Below are 15,343 nucleotides of genomic sequence, written 5' to 3' on the forward strand. Positions count from 1 at the left end.
ATCTTGAAAGATGAAATTTTCCCCCCAGGGCCATTGCACAGTCATTAACATAAGTGCCATGCTGCACTACTTCTCTCAGCAAGGTTAGTCCTCATATGTTAGGACTTGGTGCAGATCTTTTGGATATTATTTTTGAAGTTGGGAAGGGGTGGGACATTTTGGGAGTGAGTCATGTGGTAATCATTTTTTCAGCTTCATTTTGAGATCTTCAATTCCGTTTATCCTTGTTTCAGCTTCAATTTCTTGACTTTCATGTTTGGAAGGGGTGGGACATTTGAGAGTCGGTCATACTGTAATGCTCATTTCATCGGATTTCAGATCTACACTCTTATGTACAGGCTGGGCTGTGATTCATTCAGGTTGTTTCAAACCTCCTTTTAAATGTAAAAGACATGGGAACTGAAACCAGAGCAGTGATGACAGGGTGCTAGTGGCTGATTGGGGTGGTTAGAACTGATATTCAGGCTGTGTTTAGACCCTTTGTTCAGGTTGTGTTTAGACCCTCTCTACAGGTTGTGTTTTGACCCTCTGTTCAGGTTGTGTTTTGACCCTGTGCTCAGGATGTGTTTTGACCCTGTGCTCATGTTTTGTTTAGACCCACTGCTCATGTGTTTTGACTCTCTGTTCAGGTTGTGTTTTGACCTACTGCTCATGTTGTGTTTTGACCCACTGCTCATGTTGTGTTTTGACCCTCTGCTCAGGTTGTGTTTTGACCCTCTGCTCAGGTTGTGTTTTGACCCTCTGCTCATGTTGTGTTTTGACCCTCTGCTCATGTTGTGTTTTGACCCTCTGTTCAGATTGTGTTTATACCCTCTGTACAGGTTGTGTTTTGACCCTGTGCTCAGGCTGTGTTTGACCCACTGCTTAGGTTGTGTTTAGACCCTCTGCTCAGACTGTGTTTTGACCACTGCTCAGGTTGTGTTTTGACCCTGTGCTCAGGCTGTGTTTTGACCCTGTGCTTACGTTGTGTTTTGACCCTATGCTTATGTCGTGTTTAGACCCACTGCTCATGTTGTGTTTTGACCCTCTGTTCAGGTTGTGTTTTGACCTACTGCTCATGTTGTGTTTTGACCCACTGCTCATGTTTTGACCCTCTGCTCAGGTTGTTTTGACCCTGTGGTCATGTTTTGTTTAGACCCACTGCTCATGTTGTGTTTTGACCCTCTGTTCAGGTTGTGTTTTGACTTACTGCTCACGTTGTGTTTTGACCCACTGCTCATGTTGTGTTTTGACCCTCTGTTCAGGTTGTGTTTTGACCTACTACTCATGTTGTGTTTTGACCCACTGCTCATGTTGTGTTTTGACCCTCTGTTCAGGTTGTGTTTTGACCCTGTGCTCAGGATGTATTTTGACCCAGGGCTCATGTTTTGTTTAGACCCACTGCTCATGTTGTGTTTTGACTCTCTGTTCAGGTTGTGTTTGAGCATTGTTCACAGTTTGTTCAGACGCTCATTCACGTTGTGTTTATACATTTATTCAGACAAAATATTCCAAATGAAGCCCCCCCAAAAAAATTAAAAAGGCTATAGTATCAGATGATGTATTAAATCAGTTGCAGGTTTATAGTAAATAGTGTCAACACTTTCATGCAGTCCGGCAAAAATCTGTGAAAGCAGACTCGCCAGAATCTGCTGAGAATGGTTATCCATGTAGATCAATATGTGCAATGATACAAAGCACAGTTTTATAAGCCTCAGGCATAACTCTGTTTTTGACGTCTCTTATTCTCTGAAACCATGAATACGTGCCAGCATACATTTACATTTGTATTAGAATTCCAGAAGAAGTTCTACATGTACAAAGTACACATAATCTAGCCCTTTGGGCTACCAGGCTTGTTTATATTCTGAGTTCAAAGTAAATTCAGATCATTTATAATGATCATCTTTTTCTGAATCTGGTTTACTCAGGTTTTTCGATTTCCGATCATTTTTTGAGTTTTAGTCCATTGTTTTTGACTGCTCTGTTCATGTCTTGTTATTTACCTGTCCTGTGTATTCTTCAGTGTGATTACAAAGTATTTACCCTCAGTGACACTGTAAGAACATCTGAGTTTGTTATAGTGGTATGTGTCTGCGTTTGGCACCATTTTTATGATAGTAGAAGCAGTGCCACTGTTTATGAGTATAAACCATCTCCCAAGCATCCTTTCATTGGTTTTTCGTTTTGAACTGGAAATTCTGTTTTCAAACAGATTTTGAGTTTAAATCCACACCATGATGAATCATTTTGTCCAAAGAATTCAGTCCAGTAAAGGGTCTTTTAATGAAGACAGCCTTGATTTTTTTCTTTAAGCATTTCAAGAGTTCTTAAGTGTTACCTTGTTAATTCTTGTATTAGAAATCCGTAGAGCCAGGTGTCTGTATGCATATACATGTACCTGTAGTACATATAATAGACAAAATAACAATAACATTGATGACTGTAGGTCTGATTGTGGAAGTTTTTATATGGCTCTGTGTTTGATTAAGGAATTGAACATCTCATAATTCATGTGGACATTGGTTTTGCTGTGTTTCAGGTTTATATGCACATGGAGATATTGATCTCAATTTTGTCCTTTTTCAGGTATTAAAAAGACAAGGATATGACGCCGCCTGTGATATTTGGAGTTTAGGTGTCTTACTGTACACAATGCTGGCTGGGTAAGAATGCAGTCATCTTCTGTATACCTACAGTAAACTGTTTGTAGGGCCTTGATAGCAACACACATTGATTCAGAACAGCACTTGTCTTCGGCCAGAATAATGCGCATATCTATACATCACTCGTGGGAAAGTTTGTGGGGTACATGCCAGAGTCTGTAGTTTCTCTCAACCACTCCTGTGGCTGCTCCTCCATTATTTAGACTGACCTACGTCATATAAACAAAAATATCTTGTGCAACAATTGGATGAATAAATAATAAATACATAATACACGAAAGTCCTGAACTCTTTTTCTGATAGTATCCATTCTTACCTTGGAATAATTTTATATAACAGATGTGTTGTTTTACCTTTGTAGACACACTCCATTTGCAAATGGTCCCTCAGACACCCCCAATGATATCTTAGCTAGGATAGGAGAAGGAAAGTTCTCACTAGCCGGTGGAAATTGGGAGTCTGTCTCTCCAGCTGCCAAGGTATGTGTCTCAGCCAGTCAGAGACTCCCTACCCAGGAGACTTTGTATGGTTACAGTTGTTATTTAGTTCTGTTATGTAGCAGTATGCCCTAAAGCACTCACTGACTCGGATTTTAAATGTACTTAGCTCTGTCAGAATGTTCCTTTTCATATTGTCTGCTCGCGCCATAACAGAATCATTAGAAGTGCACAGCTCGGCTTTTAACGGTCACATCTAACCATTTATCTGAAACATCTTTTGTTATTCACACTAGTAATTTCTGTCTGTATTGACTTGTTGTTGGTTAAATATATTTTCTTAATATATTATCTACATCCTTGAGTCAAGAGTTGCCAGAGTTAAAATATGTTTATGTAAGGCATAACACAGCAATCAAAAAAGCAAATGTTTTGTTTTGTTATTAGAGCTAACATTATCAAACTTTGTACATCCTTACTTGGCACTCAGCATAAGAGGATTTTATTAGAGCTGACATTATCAAATTTTGTACGTCCTTGCTTGGCACTTGACATGAGGATGTTATTAGAACTAACATTATCAAACTTTGTACATTCTTGCTTGTCACTCAGTATAAGAGGATGTTATTAGAGCTAACATTATCAAATTTTGTACGTCTTTGCTTGTCACTCGACATAAGAGGATGTTATTAGAGCTGACATTATCAAACTTTGTACATCCTTGCTTGTCACTCAGCATAAGAGGATTTTATTAGAGCTAACGTTATCAAACTGTACATCCTTTGCTTATCACTCAGCATAAGAGGTTGTTATTAGAGCTAACATTATCAAACTTTGTACATCCTTGCTTGTCACTCGGCATAAGAGGATGTTATTAGAGCTAACATTATCAAACTTTGTACATCCTTGCTTGGCACTCAGCATAAGAGGATGTTATTAGAGCTGACATTATCAAATTTTGTACGTCCTTGCTTGGCACTAACATTATCAAACTTTGTACATCCTTGCTTGTCACTCGGCATAAGAGGATGTTATTAGAGCTAACATTATCAAACTTTGTACATCCTTGCTTGTCACTCAGTATAAGAGGATGTTATTAGAACTAACATTATCAAACTTTGTACATCCTTGCTTGTCACTCAGTATAAGAGGATGTTATTAGAGCTAACATAATCAAATTTTGTACGTCTTTGCTTGTCACTCGACATAAGAGGATTTTATTAGAGCTGACATTATCAAACTTTGTACATCCTTGCTTGTCACTCAGCATAAGAGGATGTTATTAGAGCTAACATTATCAAACTTTGTACATCCTTGCTTGTCACTCAGTATAAGAGGACGGCTGGTCAACATTCACCTTGTGGCAATATACTGAGTGAGATGTCTACATGTTTTTAGAAAATGGTCTGTTTAGACATTGTTCATATATTGTCATTGGAACCAGAAATAATGTTTTATGTCATTGAAGCTGGTCATACATGGAAAAATCTGCCAGCAACCTGCGGATGGTCTTCAGTTTCTCAAGAGCTTTGCCTGTTTACCTCCCCCACCCCTCATAATGCTGGCTGTTGTCGTACAAGTGAATTCTTGTATGGTGTAAAACTCTAATCAAGTAAATAAATAAATCAACATGTGATGTATGGTGAATAACCATGTTATTTAAATGGTAAACTGTGCAGACAACAGTTGAAACTGTGCTTCTTTGTGCCACAGAGAGGTCCCCATAATAATAACACATGTTTGGCCATTAACTTGACTCCTGAAACCATAACACTGCTTACTCAGTGACTGGACGGCTTTGGTGGCCTGATGTTTAGGGCATCCACCTCGATGTCGAGAGATCCGAGATCAAACCCAAGTCGGGTCATACCAAAGTGCTCAGCATTGAGATGTTAGAGCAAGGAGACAAGACAGGTTGTATATGTACATACACCAAATGACATCTCCTCGTCATGTGACTGAAAAATTTATAGGTATAACATTCATTCATTCATTCCCAGGTGACCCCACTGCTTATATATTTTTTGTCCTAATCACACATATGCCCTAATTCAACAGCTTTTTCAGATGTAAACCTTTTTAGTTTGATTTTGGAGGCAGAACTACATTGATTAGGTTGGCTGGTGTCATGTTTTGACAAAAAGTATAATTTTATCAATTCGCACAGAAGAATGCTCTCAGAATTCACTTTTGTCATGTTGCAAACAGGGGAAAAGGTTGTCGCCGTGAGCTTATAGCAGAATACTGATGTTATTCCTCTGCCTTGTGACAGGTGTGAAGGGGACAAGTTCCTTAATTTGTGAACTTTTGTGTGTGTGTGTGTGTGTGTGTGTGTGTTCCATTGTTATAAGCTGACAATTGGTGCTCCTGACCTTACATAGATCCACAGTGAATGACCTAAAATTTCACCTCATATTATACATTTTGCTGGAATGGATAAATTCTGTTAATCTTACGAAGAGGTATTAAGGTTAGTTTGGAAGATAAGATTATATTATATTAGAAAATTGTAATTGTCAGTACCAAAAGTAATATTTTATAACATTTATTTGCATCAAAAATTGCAGTTTTTTGGGCGAAATTCTAGATCATTTATGGTAGTTTTAACCAGGAGTCCAATGTGGTGAGCCTTGTTAAGCCTTTTTCCATTCACAGTCACTGGGTTCCCAAGCCAGGTGGGGGTGGACTCAAGATAACTGACCCATGTTGTTTTAATGACTGTTCCAGGACCTAGTACAGAAGATGCTGCATATTGACCCCCACAAGAGGCTCTCTGGAGACCAGGTGCTACGACATCCCTGGGTGGCTAACAGAGAGCACCTCCCCCACCATAAACTCACGCTGCATGATGCTACCCTTGTTAAGGTCAGCCAAATGTCAACAGAGATTGTCTGTAGATGAAAAATCTCTGATTTGTCAGACCAGTAATAATTGTTCTCATCTCATAATTGTGATTAATTATGGTTTACTCGCCCTCAAAATGATTTAAATACTTTTTCAGCCTCTAAATTTGGTAAAAAATTGTCAGTGGCAGATTGCTTCTGACCTTATGTGAAAATTGGATATGTGTAATGAAATTTGTCTGCTGCTAAAATGACATTTGTTTGTTTCAGGGAGCAATGGCGGCCACATTCAAGGCCCTGAACTCTGCCCCAAAGCCCATGCTTGAGCCAGTGGGTGCGTCCTCGTTGGCTCAGAGGCGCGGCAAGATCAGACCAAAGAGTTCTACAGCTGTCTGAATCGTCTTCATTTCCTCATCCCACTACTGTTCATAACGTAGTGCACATCATTTGCTCAGTGAATCTCAAGCAGAGAGACTGGACAAGCACGGGCTGCTGGAGTACAGTACCTGAACTAGCCAGCATTATAGGCATTATTTTATACCTTCATGTAGTGACACTGACATGCCAGAGATCCAGTCTGCAGTGTACAGCCCTGGAGTGGCTAGGGCCTTCACACCCCTGCCATCATCATTGTTCTTTGCAGTACTGTCTGTTTTGTCTGGTACAAAAACTAGACACAGGTATTTTCTATTAAAGTGTGGTGTCCTTTTTTTTTTGTTCCTCCAATGAAAAGCTTATGTGTACATAGTACATTTGGTGTATATACCAATATACAGGTGTATAAATATATTTGTTGTACAAATCAAATACATGTATGTATGAGGGGATTTGGGATATTGGATTTGGAATGTATGGCTGGAGGGGTGGGGGAAGGGAAGGGTGTGTTAATGATCTTTCAGTGTCGCTTTTAAAAGAGGACATGAATTTTTGAAAAAAAATGGGAAGCTTCCACGAGTACATAAGTTAGGGATGTGTGTCAGGTGGAAGGTGAAGATGTGATGTAGACTTAGGATTGAAAGAGGTGTATGGTAGCATTAAGCCTCTGTAGGTAAAGATGTAGAGAAGTAGCTGTATGTGTGTAATCATTGAAGTGATCCCTATTTAACTGTTGTATATCACGGGCTGATGTGTATCAGTGCCCTCTATGCATCACTAACATGTACATACATTTCTTATGTCATGTACTCTTGAAATGCGGAACAAGCCAGTGCTTTTGTCTCTCTGATGCCTGGTAGCATATAGGGCTGAAGAGGGAACAATCAGAAAAATTATGACCAGAACCAGGAAAACTTTTATTTTTGGTCTTCCTTTTATTGTTTTTGTTACAGATCATTTACTTCATTGTTAGATTCTAATAACACCTTGTTTTTTTTAAGCTCTTCTTTTTGTATGCCACAAACAAGCCTGAAACCGGCAAAAGGTTCCAGTAGGTCATGTTTAATTGATATTAGTGTCTTGTTTCAAATTTAGTTTTTGGTGTAACTGTATGCAGTGGAAATGCTGAAAGGTTCTAGTGCTACAATACCATGGGTGTCTACTAACTGCTGAGCTGATCCTCTATTTAAGTCTTCAGTTATTTCATGCTGTAGAATAACAAAGGTAATGGTTAGTACTGGCCTTGATTATAGATGAAGTGACCTGGTGCTATACAGAACTTTTATTATCTGTGTGATTTTTTAAAATTTTTTTATGTGACTGTGTTACAGGCTGTCTTCTTGGCTAAATTTTCAGCCATCAAAAGCTATGGTTATATTGCTTCACCTTAATCCCAGTCGTACATGTATCCTCAATTACTGAATAATCATCTCCTCTCTGTCCTACATGTTGAATCTTGACTCTCAAAACTGGTCTTGCAGCTGCCATGTCCAAAGAAATCCTGCATTTTGCCAAATCAGGATATCATCTTAGGTTCTTCTTTATTTTTGTTTATCTTTGTGAGTACAGTGTACTTCTCCAAGCTTCACCTAGGAAATTGTTAACAACAAAAAATATTTTTAATTGATAGTAAATGTAATTGAAGTCATTAAATGTAACCCAGTCCAGTGAGAAGAACTGGCTGTTGTGTGGCTAATGAACATGCAGGTAACCGAGGCTTCTGGGTTAGTGTTACTTGTAGCCTGGATATAATTATGAACATTTTAACCTCTGAGAAGTTCCTGTCAACTAAAAAGGTGTATAAATTGTGGCATAATTTGAGGTATTCTGGCTCTGATCTGCCTTTTACCCAACTTTTTCTACAAGTAATCAGATTTTTGACCACACCATAGGAACATTGCTTTATATCCGAGGATGCATTTGAATTGGAAATACTGTGTAAATATGGTCACAGTGGTGACCAATCCTGATATCATATGTAGTACCGCACAACAGTCTGAATCATTTAGGGGATAGTTTTTCAGATTTTTTAAAAATTATTAACTCTGTAGGCAGAGAGTGTGTTGTAAATGTGCTAACAAATGTATTGATATCCTTTTAATTTTGTATGGGTACAGTCATTGTTTAAATTGCAACTAAATTTACACAGTAATTTGTGATAATTGTTGTCAAGTGCATTTTTGTGTTTTGTCTTTTTAGTTAAGGTTTATGGATGCTGCATGGGTTGACCGTCTGAAGTGAAGGTTTTCCTTTCCGAGTTAATGGAATCCTTCCTTGTATTGTTCCATTAGTAATACTGTGTGAGATGAATAGTAACCATCAAGTTATGCGGATTTTTCATAGTTCAAAAGAAGTGGCTTGTAGGTGTCCCGTCAGTCCCTCGTCGCGTGGGCAATGCTCTGAAGGTGTTGTAAAGCGTTTTTTCATCACACATCTTGGGGATGACTTGCCTTGCGTCATTTGAAACCAGAGCACTTGTATTGTATTCCAAGATCATTATACTTAAGTAAGTTGCGTTAAGTCCGGTGAAACATCAGACTCCATGTTCACAAGTCTGACAACGATAGAACTTTTGAGCAATTGCCCTTGAGCCAACTACATCCTTGAGATTGCAATAATATGAAATTTGATGCTGCATGTATAGTTCTGATGTGTAGAATAGCACTGCTGAATAAGCGACCTCCACTGCTTAATACTGGCCTGATATATCTTGGAAATATACCTATCAATAATAAGAGTGTCTGCGTGTAGCAGTATATTGAAATGGCGAAGCAGACTTCATCTTTTGAGTGTTAAGCCAGGCACTTTAAAGCAAGGCTGTGTATCTTTGTAGTCTAAGAAGTTACCGGCAGTTTTACACAACAAATGGCCAATGGCTCCTATGTCGACTTGTTTTTATTTGAGATAAGTTGTTCGAAAGTGGCTAATACTGGTATTTAGAGTTTAGCCAAATTCAGCAGCCAGATGATGCAGTTGTCCAAAGAATGGAAGAGCAGAAGATTGCTTCATATTGCTACCTAATTATTTTTGGGATGAGTAAAACAGGTTTGAACAACGGGGCCCAAGTGTATATTGCACTGAACCCTTAAGATGGAACGGTTACAGGGCGTGAAATTCATGCCAGGCGAAAACCACGCTTGATTTGCAAGTTATTAGACTCTTGTTAGGTACATGTATCCGTCTTACCATTTTGAAGAAAATAAACCGTGCAATGCAAAATTTTGCATTACATCAACTGTATCCCGGTTAAAACGTTAGATTGGCTCGCAATATTTACATGGTCGTTATTTGTTACTGTATTTCTGTCTATCCCAAGCGTAATGCAAAACTGATCCAAAGGCATGTACAAATGATTAGATATCTAGCTGGTCTATTGTGCTTTCATATTTGTGTCGTCGTATCTGTATTTCACGATTGCGCGTTTACTGGGCCGCAAGTGACATAATATTAGTGCTGCTGAACAACTCTGGACCTAGATCTGAGCTTGTTGCGCGAGGCCCTAGACCATTACTAAAGGCATTTCATGGCCTACATGTAGGTGGTTATAGGAGCACGCAACATCACTAGTGCTTCGTCAAACGGACCTCTGATGTACATCAGTCAAATCCAAACTGTCTGTCTGTAAAATATCCATTTGTTTTGGTTATAGCATTTGTGTTGATAGACTGAAGAAATGTATTACTCGTTTTGTATATGTCGTTCCAACATGTGTACATAAAGTGTGTTGACACCGGTTTGGAAGGCCTAATAGTGGGGGGAAAGTGCAAGAATATTGTAGATCAATCAGTGAAATCGTTGTGCGCAAGCGCAAGTTCAATAGCTAAGCAAACCACACCCCAGATTTACATCTATTAAAACTAGTTTACCGATGGCCAAATCAATATGCGTGATAATCACGTTGTTCGGACACGCTTTTGTTCTCAGGTAGACGAGATCGACATTTCAATTCGGCATACAAAATGATCCCCAAGATGTGCAGTTTTCTCAATACTTATGTGCTTTCTACGAAGTCGCAAACTGCGCCTGCCGAAATGTCCATGACAACATTCAGCAAAGAGATACGTCACCATTGTAAATGCGCTTGACGCAGCTTTGTAGAACGGGGCGCCGAAGGATAATGGTACTGGGGCAATGTTCCCCGGAAAGCTGTAGTTTTTTGTTTATCTTTTACTATGGTGGCTCTAACAGTTATAAATCCTGTTGATGCCCTTTATAAGATGAGAAAACCTTGACCAAAATCAAAATTTCGAATGACAGAAAGCTTCTTGCGTGAAGGGTCAAATTTTGGTCTTGCAGACACTTACACTGCGAGATGTGGTGCTTGCCGCAGGTACACAACGTCAGGCAGCCCTCAAGTTAGGGGACACATAATTGTTTTTCACCGAACATCTGGACGATAATTCTTGAGTGTAGTCTGTTAATGATCATTTTGCCCACTGTATAGAATCTTGTCTTGAATTGCAAATGTCTTGTCATGTCTAGCAAATGATAAGGAAATACCACAAATGTTTGTTTTTACCAAATTTTGTTGTTAGTGCGGCCACAATCAAAGAATTGACAGGTGTTTTACACTTGTATGGCTTTACATGTGTCTGGTTGTTGTTGGAAATGTCAGTCTTTTGAAAAATGTTACGTAACAAAGGTGCTTTTTTCCCGTTCAGTTTATGTGCACTGCTGGAGGGTATTGGTTTTATACACGGTCAGTCGTGGATATGGTCCAAGACAAGACGGCCGAACACAACCAAGTGCTTTCTTGTGAACGATTGCTCTTTTTCAAGTTTGTTCTTAGTTTTGTGACATTGGCATTTTCGTTTTCTAATGCAAATATTTTATAGAAACGTTTGCAGGCAGGTTTTGCTATTTCCCTTATATGGTCTGTTTTCTTGTCCGAATTACTTCAGGTAAAGTATTTTACTGCTTATGTTTTCTTGTCTCTTGATCGGACGTAGAAGACATGGAAATGTTTATTTCGTGTGTAAATACACCCATTGTTTGATCGTCTCCGCAGGGACCTCCCAGAACAGTTAGCCCCTGTCGTCTTTAGAATTTGTCACTATGGTTGACGCATACATTGTAGTTCATACATTATTCCATATTGTATAGGGCGGGCTCTCTGCAACAGAGGGCGCTAGAGCCTTCCATATATAGTTGTTCATATTCCGTGTAGAAGTAAACCTTTAACAATCTAATCAATAAAGTTATATTTTCAGAAAATGTTTAGTCATGTGTTTTGGATTATTTCGATCATTTTATAACTCGTGTGCATGCTGGGTTTAATTTCCCCCTCATACCACCTGGGTATATTAGTATTGAGTCGTTGGTACCATATTCCAACATTGTGGGGGAGCTCGGGAATGCTAAGACGGTAGCTAAGGTGTATTTTTAATTACCGTATATGAAACACGAGGATTGCGTTAAATCGTCGATATTCCGCATAGCTGCTACTGTCTTCTGAGCCTTAGTGACAATAAGCAGTCCGAAGCGCTTCATAGTTTCTCTTTCATGGAGTTTGTTGGCTATTGCACCAAAATGGTGTGCACGTGAAGTTTGGGCAATTACGTGCTAAGGACTCGTGGTTTATTTACGAGAATTCCGGTTTCCTTCACAGAAATATTTTTGAGTACGACGTTTAAAATCCGTCCAATCAAATCCATTACCATTTAAGCCATCATGTTACATCCAGGGCAAACGCACGGGATTTGTCCCCAGGAGACCAAAATCAGGGTCGAAAGGAGGATGTAACAATTATGTTATAGTAAATAAATGTGATTGCATGTAAGAGAGGAGCACCTATCAGTGATGTATCAGTGGCGTAAGGAAGTTAGTCGATATTCTAGGCATACTATTCAATTCAAATTTCAAACTAATACAAATATAAGCATGCTTGTCTCACTTACACTAAAAAATTGATCTGTTAATTTTAACAAAGTCTTGCCTGAGACCTGCTAGAATTTATGGAATGTGCTGCTAAATGCTATTGCAGCAGATTGTTCTGTTAAATACAACACACCTATTCTATTAATTCAACATGACGATTCTTAGACTAACAGGATCTTATCTGGATTATGACGGAATACAGTGCTATAGAACAGAATACATTTTGCCATCACTCAAAAAATTAACATCAGTTTTTGCCACTGTTCATAAAAATTATGATGACAATCTAAAACTCTCAAGTCAGCGCCAGCGATGTCTACTTCTGCGGCAAAAGTTTGCAAAATAAAAACGTAAACATACGTATATCAACTAGACAATAGTATTTCACGTGTGACTAATGTCTCATTAACCGATGTAATTATACTCGTGTGATAAACCCTGGTGCTATTTTCTAAGAAACTTGTGGCCACCATACAGAAAAAGTGCTAATGAAGCTAAGTAATTTGCTACGATTTAAGCATTTTACGTGAATAAACCTCCTGAATGAAGCTCACTAAACAGAAGCCGTATTTCACAGACTATACGTGATGTGACAATGTATTTACTATCTCTAAGTCTTTGTAGATTTTATATTCTGTGCACACTGACACTGTTCTGTCAGCAAGTGTTGTTCCAATGAGAACAATAACCGCCATCTCTTTCAACCATGATAACTATACATGTTTCAAGTATTTGAAACATAGTAAAAGTATTACTATGTTTCAAGAGAGTAGGCATTTACAAGAAATAAGGTAAAGAATGTTCAAAGAGAAAAGACCTTTAAATGAAATAAGGTAAAGAATTTTATTGCATAACTATATATTTGAAGAGAATAGATCGTTACAGGAAATAACGTAAAGAATATTGTATAACTACGTTTCAGGATAGTAAGATTATGAATATGGTACTTATAAGAGCGAAAGTTTACCTTTTTCTTTCGTTTTCCGTAGTCTGAATCATTTATTAGGCCAGCCCCATATGGTAGTAGCCTCATGTCCTTTTATTCGGGATAATTCAAACATATGCCTTTGATTTGTTTATTTATTTCATTGGTGTTTTACGCTGGTATACCTTTTGAGATTTAAAACTTAATCTGTTTAACCGACGATTCCTTTCAATCTCTAATGCCATATATATTTTGATTTATTTATTTATTTGATTGGTGTTTTACGGCGTACTCAAGAATATTTCACTTATACGACGGCGGCCAGCATTATGGTGGGAGGAAACCGGGCAGAGCCCGGGGGAAACCCACGACCATCTGCAGGTTGCTGACAGACTTTCCCACGATATATTTTGAGGTCGAGTCATTAAAGTTCCATGATTTATAGGTGGCATTTTGTTTTGATGGGAAATTTCTATCCCTGCTTATAATAATTCCATTGTCATCAGAGACCGAATTTCACCTGTCATTTCTTGCATGAGTCTTCAGCGCAATAATCGACTTTTCAACGATGTGTTACCGTAAACCGGACCTAATAAATATATAACCGATGAAATATAGGATGAATTAAACAATGAAATAGGTATTCTGCAATCATGCTCACATACCGGTAGCTCTTGGTGCACATTTCGACTGACATGTTATATGCTGTAAAAAAACACAATCGAACCACATATATGTATTGGGCAGCATATACCTACTGTATTTGATTAATGATCGCGTGATAAATCTATCCTTTGTACAGACAGAAGCGAGTCCATATAACGCATATAAAGATTTAAAACAATGTGTCTTTTATGGCTTTCATTGGTATAAAGTGACGGTTTGGGCAGATAACCCCGGGAGGTAACGCTAACTTGCCATTTCAGTGAGTGCCGGTATAGCTGTTCTGTACATTAAACCATCAGGTTGTGGACACACAAACAGATGGTTTTCAATAGTCAGACGGCCGTGGGTGGAAGCCCTTCATGTGATAACCGAGGATACTGTGTCAGAAATAGTGAAGCAAATTGACTGTATCTAAAGATCTGCTGAATTGTGAAACAGGAAGCCTTGGGGTGTTTTAAATATCACAAACACTATATAACCGTGCGGTTTGGCAGCACGTCTTCATGCAGAGGTTTGGGTGATCGACAAATTATTTTCCGTTCTTTTACTAGCATGGCAAAACGATAATCTGATAAAAGTCTTATTTACGTCAAGTGCGGTTTTTATGTTTCGTGTTATTTTCCACAAATTTATTTCCGAGACACGTCTGTAGTATTCATGTCGAGGAGACCTTGTATATGTTCCATTTTTGATATCTGGACTCGACTTGTCGCCTTCAGTGGTCACGTGAAGGGATATAGTTTCCAACTCTTCGGTTGACTATAAAAAAATTTCTAGATACGTTGCTGCGTGTCACTGACTAAAGGCAATTTTAGTAGCGAGTATGATTTTACACACATCTGAATATAGGTGACTCACTAAAAGAAATAGACTATAGACATCATTTCGGTGTTAGTTTACCGTTGACAGGAAATGTCACAGGCTGTAACAGGAAGTTTTGACATAGGCTTGGCGCTTTGCTAGGGATGTATGTTACAACAGTGTTAAGTGTAAGAAGTTAACAATACAAATTTAGTTCTTACTAGGGCTACGTCACAAATCAAATGAACAGGTATGAAATTCACAATAAAATGACGTTGGGAAACCTACCACGGATCTTTCTGAAGTTATAGATTCTAATGTGGAACAATGGTTTATGGTAGAAATATAACGGAAATCCTTGTTTTCTGTTGGCTTCATTATCGTGTATAAGTGAAGTATTCTTGAGTATGGCGTAAAACACCAATGAAATAAATTAATAATAACAAAAGAATAAATCGACGAGAATTTGTATCTAAACACCATGAATGTGAAGTCTGATCATTCTTGTCTGTTAACCCATTTTGTTTACATACCAGTATTTAACGGTATTGCTCTGCCATATATTTTTTGAAAAATGGGTTTTATTCATACTAATTGCAAGCGAAAACTACTCAGAAAGGACGGACTAAACGCAGAGGATCGCCGAAGGATATTTTTAGGTTGATTCCATATTCTGAAAGGTTTCTTCAATGAGTCGAAAGTATCGCACTTGAGGAACGCGAAATGGCCTAAAATATAGCAGTATAAGTGATGATGAAAATATTCACACTTCGG

General features: G+C 38.4%; 1 protein-coding gene across 2 annotated transcripts in view; it reads left to right on the top strand.

Annotated features, from left to right (window-relative positions):
* Positions 1-11,514, top strand: part of LOC135482189 (ribosomal protein S6 kinase alpha-3-like) — a 73,422-nt gene extending 61,908 nt beyond the window's left edge. For both annotated transcript variants that reach the window (XM_064762058.1, XM_064762059.1), the window contains exons 18-21: positions 2,569-2,645; positions 3,007-3,124; positions 5,810-5,947; positions 6,196-11,514. In XM_064762058.1, the coding sequence (XP_064618128.1) occupies positions 2,569-2,645; positions 3,007-3,124; positions 5,810-5,947; positions 6,196-6,321 (459 nt within the window). In that variant the 3' untranslated portion in view covers positions 6,322-11,514. The remainder of the gene's footprint in view (positions 1-2,568; positions 2,646-3,006; positions 3,125-5,809; positions 5,948-6,195) is intronic.
* Positions 11,515-15,343: the final 3,829 nt, after the last annotated feature.

This window comes from Liolophura sinensis, chromosome 1 (assembly GCF_032854445.1).
Source record: "Liolophura sinensis isolate JHLJ2023 chromosome 1, CUHK_Ljap_v2, whole genome shotgun sequence".
Classification (NCBI taxonomy): Eukaryota; Metazoa; Mollusca; class Polyplacophora; order Chitonida; family Chitonidae; genus Liolophura; species Liolophura sinensis.